Raw genomic sequence first — 8592 nt, 5'->3', positions numbered from 1 at the left:
CCACTGAGCTGGAAGGTTTGAAGCTCCATGGCGTAGGGTAATTCACTGTCATAACAGTTACTGAACAAGGTGAAGAAAATATATTCATCTGACATTGGTTTATAGTTTAATAATAAACTAGGTTTTTCTCTACAGCTTAACTTCTAGCTTGAGCATTTCAACCTTGTCTTGTAATTAGAGGGGTTAAATTAGACTATCTACAAGAGCTGTTCTCGCTTGGAAAGTCTTTTCACTCCTATCTCCAAATAAACCTCCTACTTAATGAAAATACATTTCAGAAACAATTTGTTCATTAAACTGAAGATACTCTCAAGTGCTTGGGATATGTCATTCTTTGCTTACACTGAGGAATAACATCCCTTAGCATATGTTTTTACTTATCAGGAAAAGGGTACAGAGATTGCTGGACTTCCTGAGCTACTTTCCTTGAAAACAGAAGAAAATCTGAACAAGAGTATGGACAGCTAAATCATTAGATGAGGTGGAGGAAACAATTATTAGGAGGATTACCATTACAGTTCAGGGAAACAATTATTAGGAGGATTTTTTTATTTTTACCTTGTCTTTGTTCGTATAAAAAAGTATATAATATTGATTTGATGTGGGAAGACACAAGACAATTGATGGTCTGTGAGGAAAACATCTCAGGCAAAGCAGTTACTGTTTAGGTAGAAGTTAGTGGGAAATAATAATTTTCTTCACTGTTCCTAGATGCAGCTCTTTCTGTGCAAATTGACAAGGTTTGATTGGAATTCTAATGACTGTTTTTGAAAGATCCTTAATTCCAGATTGTAGTTGTTGAGGCAGCCTTCCCACCCTGTGTTCTCACACACAGATTTTGGACAGTAGTTTTGGAAAGGCTCTGTAACGCCGATACACCAACTTGCTCTTACGTACAGTAGCCTGGTATGAAGTAAAGATGAGCTGTGTGATTTCCGGTGGTCCCGGTGTTAGGCAAAGCAGTGCTCAAATGATGTTTAAATGAGCCTGTAGAATTCTTCGGTGTAGTTTGGAGATATTATGTGTTGCTACGATAAATTAATGACTATAGTTTTAGGATTCTCCCCATCAGACCATCATGTTTATATATTAATATGCTTCTCCGCGTTAGCATTGTATGGTCTTGCAAATATTAGTGAATTTATGGATGTGGTGGGTTGACCCTGGCCAGAGCCAAAGCCCCCACCCAGCTGTTTGATCACTCCCCTCGACCCCAGGGAGGTGGGGAAGAGAATCAAAAGGGCAAAAGTGAGAAAACTCATAGGCAGAAATAAAGGCTGTTTAATAAACAGAGGAAAGAGGAAATAAAAAACAAAACAAACCAACATTCTATGGAATATCCCTTTTGTCAGTCTGGCTCAGCTGTCGTCGTTCTGGACCTTCCAGCGTCTTGCCCGCTGCTGGCAGGGCAGAGTGGGAAAAGAGGAGGGTTTGATACTGTGCAAGTACTGCCCAGCAACAGCCAAACCCACCGTTTTAGTCAAAAATCCAAAACACAGCACCACAGAGGCTGCTGTAATGAAAATTAACTCCCTCCCAGACGATGGATCAGAAGTGAAGAACTGGGAGATTGATTCCTCCACCCTGGAAATCATTCATTAGTTGTGTAAAAGAATTTAGCAGATACTTCCTGTGTCTATTTTAGCATCTGAAGGAAGATTAGCGCAGGAAGAAGTCACTGCGTTGTCGTACCGTTCTAGTGTGTAACAACCTTTTCTGTCATTGTAAAAAACAGTATTTTCTCTTGTGTGAAGTTCATACGCTATAACTTGTTAGATCACTGCTGCTGAAGGTGGCTCTGGGGTTTGGCTACTTTAAAGCTGAAATAACAGATAACAACCTCACCCTTCTTTTCGAGTTGGACTTAACCCTCTGCTCCTCTTTGCTTCAAGCTGGAGCTTTTAATGTTACTGAGTGACGGCATGGAGTATCTTAGGTGTTGATGAACAGTAACACTGGGGGTTTTATCATTTTGCCTTCTGGCACTTGAGACTTAGGGCAAAGGAGCTAATAATTAGAGATGCCGTATCCCGTATGGACCAGTGATAAATGATTTATCCAAGTATCTTCTAACATGAATCAGTCCTGTCTGGCAGCATCCTTCGTATCTGGGTTTTGCGTACTTCATACTTCTCAGTTTTGGAAAGGACTTTGTTTTTTGATAGAATGAAAGCCAGTAGTCTTCCTAACCTCCTGCATTGTGTTTCAGAGTTGCAGCTGATTAATTCTGGTGTAATACTTTGAATTGTTTTTTGCATTCGGATGCTATTTCCTGAGTTGGAGGCTGTATGATTCAAAACTGCATGAACTTGTAGGTCCCCTTCAGGCTGTGTTCTCGAGCATTCCAAGTGTGTATTTAGTGCTGCCTGCTGTACTGTGGTTCTTCTGGTAGTGGTGTTCTTCACTTAGAGTCGTATTTTGAGCTTTATGAGCTACATGCTTCCAGGACAGTATCAGTTGATCTCTCTACCGTGTTTCTAGTGTTAGATTCCTTTTTAATGTCTTAACTCTGAATATTTTAGGGTATGAACAGAGAATGACTGATCAGTTATACTCTGTACAACGGTCATAAACTTCCTTAGCACAGTGATTATGCTCATGCATTTTTTTCCTTATTTTAATACAGAGAAGCTGTATGGGGACTTTCTGAGCTGGAAGCTAGAAGATACCCTGTCTCAGTTTCCTCTAAAACCTGGAAAGATTGCAACGTTTACTGTAAACATTAAAGTGAAACTGGACTTCTCGTGCCAAGAAAATCTTCTGCAAGATCTCAGTGATGGTGAGTTTTTAATTCCTCCTTGTATAGGAGGGTTCCATGTACTTCTGAGAAACACCTAATAGTTCTGCCATTTGTTTTAAAATGTGGTCTGCGATGTGCCGTGTGTTTTCATATTTGTCTTGTAAAGCAAAGACAACTGTTCAGCGGGTTGTGCGGATGGAATTTCTGTGACAGCTATGGGGATGAAGGACTAAATTCCCGTCGTGAGACCCTGCCCTGCTACCTCTTTTCGACAGAGTGGGTTCGATGTGTCTCTTTGTATCCGTATGAAGATAGAGAAAAGTAGTTTGCAAACATCAGTGGGTTTTAAAGAGAGATAATGCTAAGTTGGTCGCTTAGTTATCCAAGACTGTAGAACTGTTAATCGTGGCTGACTGCAGTTTTGCCAGAAGTGACGTATTGCAACGGAGGGCATAATCCCCTTAATATCCGTACTGCAGAGAACGCTTCATGTGCTTAAACTCATAGCTTCTGTTGAATGATAAAAAAAACCCAACATTGTTTGTGTGTATTAGAATTACCTGGAATTATAAGTACCAGATAGTTGTAATAAGGATTTCCTTTTTATAATAAACACACGGTCTCACTGCAGTAATTGCTATACTCTGTATTTTTTCAAGTGCCTGTTAAACTTACGCATATTGAATTAATGTGACAATACAAGATATTCTTGTAGGAAAAAAAAAATCATCATTATTTGGATTGTTTCCCAGGGTCCAGTTGAAGTATGCATTATCAGAGTAACTAAAAAAATAAATTATTTTCACTACAGGAAAAAAAGCAACAAATTATAAGCACATCTTATTCAGGTTCATAGGACTGAGTTCTGTGAATTATCTTGCAAACTCATTTAACCAGAAATTATATTACTAAAGATTAAAAGACTTGGGTTTTTTTAAACATCCCTGGTGTAAAACATGTAAATCACAAAAATATTTCAGGATTTAACTGCTCAAAGCCCACAGTGTTGCTACACAAAGTTTTAAAATAAACATTTTGAGAAAGGTACTAGTGGAAAAAGACCACACTGTGACATTACTGTGAAAACATGGCTGCAAGGAACTGAGAAATGCCCTTGATAGGAAACAGAATTCCAAACAGCACAAAGCTGTACAAAAATTTCACAGAATTTGGGATGGGGGAGCTTCTGCCAGGTAGACGACTTGTCTTTTCCATGGACATTCCAGTGGCTTATTGCTTGCTTGCTTATTTTGTAGGAGCTTTTATTAGATCGTAATTCCACTCATTATCTATGACATTGTATGGAAAGGGTATAGGCTAGTGGATTCAAAATGTAAATAGAACTTTGGAAACTTCGCTTTTATTTGAAAGGTTAACAGTAACAGCAAAGAAATCAGAGACACGGGAATGAGAGAGCGTGATCAAGGGAATCAGTGTAACTTGAAAAATAATTGTGAAAGTCAGAATTTTCAAAGTGAGGCGTCGCTGTGTTCAGTGCTGGTTCTGTTGGTTCATTTCTGTACCTTGCACATGTGCCCTGTCTCCACAAAGTTTTAGAAGTGCTTTAAAGCTGCAGTTGCCCAGCGGTTTTTCAGATGAAGCAGCACACAGACAAAACATTCTGTAGAAGGTAACATACTTCCTGGTACTGACATCGAGCAGTTGTGGGATAGTAGATTTGGACCTCTCTTTTTCAGCTGTGTAACTTTCGTGGGACCACATACAGACAACATCTTGGATCAACATTTTAACCTTATTATTTCTGCCTACACTTCTTTGAAAGGTTGTGTGACAGAAGCTTGGAAGCAACTCCACACTTTCCTCGTTCATTGATGATAAAGGAGTAGAATCCATTAGTATCTCTTTAGAACTTCAGTATCTTCATGTGCCACGTGCTTTTCTTTGAAAGTAGTATTAGAGAGGCTAAATACATTGACATTTTAACTTGCTACTGTAATTTTGCTAAATTGTGTTTAATGTTAGTACTGTCCTTTCCAAAGGGGCAGGTAAGATGCTGATGTGAAGAACAGTAAAGAGCTAGAAAAATCAATGGCAAATACAACACAACTTTTAATCATGCGGTAGCTAGGGTACCTCCTTCTTTTGAAGAACAGATTTACAATGGTGATCAAAATACTTTGGTCTTTTAAAAGTAATGCCCTTAGCAGGGCATCTGTTACTTTGATTTGTTTTCATTTGCTGCTGAAATTGTTTCCTTTTACGCTGTTTGTAATCAGGAGGGAGTACAGAAGGATAAATTACTGATGTTTCTGATGATACTCTTATCCAATTGGAAAGTAAACTAAGTTACCAATCAGAATTGTTGATCTAATTCTTGTGTGTTGATGGTGTGTTGTCTTGTAAAGAAATAAAGTCAGATGTTTTTCTAGATTAAAGGAAGCAAACCCACGTGAGCAGCTGTACAGGATCAGATCAAGGACCGTCTAGTCAAGTATCCAGGCTGTGATAATGGCTTGGAGCAGGTGCCTGAGGGAGAATATAGGGAAACTCATGAACGTGCATGTTACTGTCCTTTAGGCTTTTGGGCTCCAGCTGTGGTTAGCTTAGAAACTCCCGGAGCTTGATATGGCTTCCCTGGTTTTCGGCGTTCTTAGTCATCCTCAGTGGGTTTCTCACGTGTAAAATTCATCACCCTCCCTGTGAGGACTGCACAACACGCTGTGGCAGGAAGAATCACAGCTAACTTACTTTTAGCAGCTTTGTACCTACTGGTGTCCTTATGATAATCTTGTATTGCAAGAAACAGGCAACAGAACATCTTCTAAACGTGGTACCTACAGGCATGATTGTACGCATCTCCTCAGGTCCTTGTCACAGTGGTCTCTTTCACAGACTGGGCATTTCTAACTGGCAGAGTTGTCCCTGATTAGCCTCGTTGTCCCTTCTGGCCCCTTTCAGTTCTCTGTTTGAGGTAGGCTGTGCAAAGGTCACCTGTGTATGTCTGTAGGGCCCTAATGATGCTCTTTATTTTGTGTTATATTACTTACAATAATGCACAACTTGTCATTTGCTTTTTTGACTATTGCTGAAGATGGAATTCATCGATTCATGAGTCTGTGAACCACAGCTCCAGGATCTTGCTCCTGAACACTTAGGATATGCCGAGCGCCTCGTATTTCACACAGAAGTTTAAGGTTGTTTTTTCCCATTTATTTATACTGAATTTCTTTTGACATTTTATTGCCTAGTCATTAAGTTTTGTGAAGTTCCAGCTCTGATGTCAGGAACGTGCTGTTCTGTCTGTGTGGTACAACCTTCCAAGCTGGGAATTGCATTCATGCAAATACAGCCTAATGACGTGCCAGGTAACACTGCAGAAGAACGTTCTTCCCATTAAAGCACGTGAAGTAGGGTTCTTACCACATTCTGCGTTGCCTCGGTCTATCGCGTTTGGAATGAATCGCTTTGCACACGCTTGAGCAGCTGGGATGGCGTTCTAGAGACACTTTGTTAATCGGGCTTATGTCTTGAAGGCAGTTGACCAAGAATCAGGAGTTCCCTGTCGAAGATCTGTTTGCTGCGAAGGCTAATGAAGTCCTGGATCACCTGTCCTTCGTCTGGGTGGTTCAGGGTTCCTTCTGCTATGTTCTTAGCTCTCTGGTCAGGACAGTCAGTGTGCGTGTTTAATTTCAGTCTAAGGTTGTTACGCTGGGTGAGACAGGAGGAGGAAGCACTCTCTCTGCTTGGCATAGCCAGGCTTATGGAGCCTGAGCAGTTGAGGTTTCTGTCACCTGTTAAATCAAAGCGGTCAGCGGGATGCTCATGTTATAAGCGTAACCAGTTCTCCTTCCCAGTCACTATATAGTAATTTCTGAAATTCAGTGTTTCCCTGATGCTAAATGGGAGAAGAACAATAGCTGCTGCGCCTGGATTGCTTTACAAATGACAACTTGCTAGCGGGAAGCAGACTCCTAAAAAAGCTTCTGTTACATGAGGATAATGTTTTGCAAAGTTAATGAATTAAGGTACGGTAAGTACTTCATTATGTGAAATGTTAGCGTTCATTCATTCTGTGCACAGAGAACCTGGAGACAGGTGAGAGAGTATTTGAATTCATTAACTCATCAAAGGAACTAATTAATTACGAACTGAGAGAGAAGCAAATACATGCCTTAAATCTCACCTTCCCTTCTCTAGGGGAGAAAAGGTTGTGGAGAAATAATAGCATATTTCTAAAAGCGGTGATCTTCAATATTTTTCAGTGTCGGCAATGCAAGACCATGGTGTGGTTCACACTCACTTGGTTGCTCTTCTGCTTAAATGGCTAGATTTTGTCTACCTAAAAAATGTTCCTCCACATACAGCCAGAATATTTCTTCATTAGAAAGGTACCTGGGTTTGGATTTAAATGTAGTCTTCACAGGTCTTCTGGAAAACTTAGTAGCCTAAAGGACTCTATTAGGATAGTTGTGTTACTTAAGGATGATGATGGGACTCCTCAGAGATGTTTCAGTATGATCTGTTATATTTTACTGTACTTGTTTGCCTTTATTCATCATTCAGAATTCAGAATCTTTTTTTTCAAAGTGACTTCATTTCTAAGAAGTTTTTTTTTGTCTCTGCATTTTGAAGATGTCCGTTTTCATTTTGGTTGCACTGTTAATGTGAGTAAAAAAGTTGGTATTTTCCTTTTTTTAACTACAAACCCTTCTGCATCCTCCATAAATTGGTCACCGTGTTACTTCAAAAATATTCTTAATTTTTTGAGAAATTTTCTTAAAGTTCTTCTTCAGTTCCAGCTTTAGTGCTTACAGAAGGTGTCCTCTTCGAACTGCCTTTTCATCTAGATAAATAACCTTGTGTTATAATTGGATGGATGTAGGGTGGGTTTTTTGGCAGTGTGTAAGTGCCATAGGACCTTAGTCTGTATCTGTTGTACCAGTCGCTATACAAACCTGTAGTAAGAGGTATTTCAGGCCCCAAATCTCTACAGTGTGAATAGGTAAGACAGACGTGAGGCAAATAGCAATAAATTCATTATTGTCACATACAGGCTAATTGCACGTGCCATCCTGTTACGCGGTTTCCTTGCTGAGGCACTGTACTTTGGCATCTGATGGAGTGTGCATAAATTATCTCTAGTCTTTGATTATGAATTTCTTCACACTTCTTTTCTTCCCTTTCATTGTATTCACCCCTGTTCTAAATTTAACTTCCAATCCCAGTTTAGTTAGTTCAGCCTCGGGAACGGATCTCTGCTTGTACTGCATTTGCTGTTGTTAATCATTATTACCACCCTCTTCAAACGCGATGGAGTCTCAGAGAAGTGCTTAGTCTGCTACGTGTTGGTTTTTCTTTTTTCCGTATGCTGGAAGTACTCTAAAGCCATTACAGTGTTCTCAGCAGAGGCTGCCTACCAAGAAGCCTTTGGGTTTGGAATTTCTAGCGTACAGTGGATCAACAACAGAAACAAATGGGCTGAAGGGGCAATTAATTTTCATAGTTCATGCTCAAGTTGTGTACTCTCCAAAAACTCTTGACATATCTCTTATTATTTCCTACATGAGTTAAAACACTCATGTAAGAAAGAAGTAACTCTTAACATTTTTATATTTTCTAATGCGTGGTGGTTAACCCTGACTGAGGGACTAACGTGCCCCCCCCGCCCCCAGTTGTTTGCTCACTCCCCATCTGTACAGGACAGGGGGAAAAATTACAATGAGAAACCTCATGACTCTCTATCAAGACAGGGAGATCACTTACCGGATACTGTCACAGGCAAGACAGGCTTGGATCAGGAAAAAAATAATTTCTTGCCAATTAAAATAGATTCTGGTGGTGAGAAACAAAGACAAAAAGATGAAAACATCTCCCCCCCCCCCCCCTTTCAC

At 40.0% G+C, this 8592-nt stretch overlaps 1 protein-coding gene across 1 annotated transcript in view; it reads left to right on the top strand.

Moving 5' to 3' along the window:
• The window catches only part of TRAPPC9 (trafficking protein particle complex 9), a gene marked incomplete at both ends in the record, with an annotated part of 201795 nt that overhangs the window by 60251 nt on the left and 132952 nt on the right, over window positions 1-8592 (top strand). The window contains one exon of the mRNA XM_010132754.1: window positions 2627-2779. Within this exon, the coding sequence (XP_010131056.1) occupies window positions 2627-2779 (153 nt within the window). The remainder of the gene's footprint in view (window positions 1-2626; window positions 2780-8592) is intronic.

This window comes from Buceros rhinoceros, unplaced genomic scaffold (genome assembly GCF_000710305.1).
Source record: "Buceros rhinoceros silvestris isolate BGI_N320 unplaced genomic scaffold, ASM71030v1 scaffold1443, whole genome shotgun sequence".
NCBI lineage: Eukaryota > Metazoa > Chordata > Aves > Bucerotiformes > Bucerotidae > Buceros > Buceros rhinoceros.
This window is presented reverse-complemented; position numbering and strand designations above follow the sequence as displayed.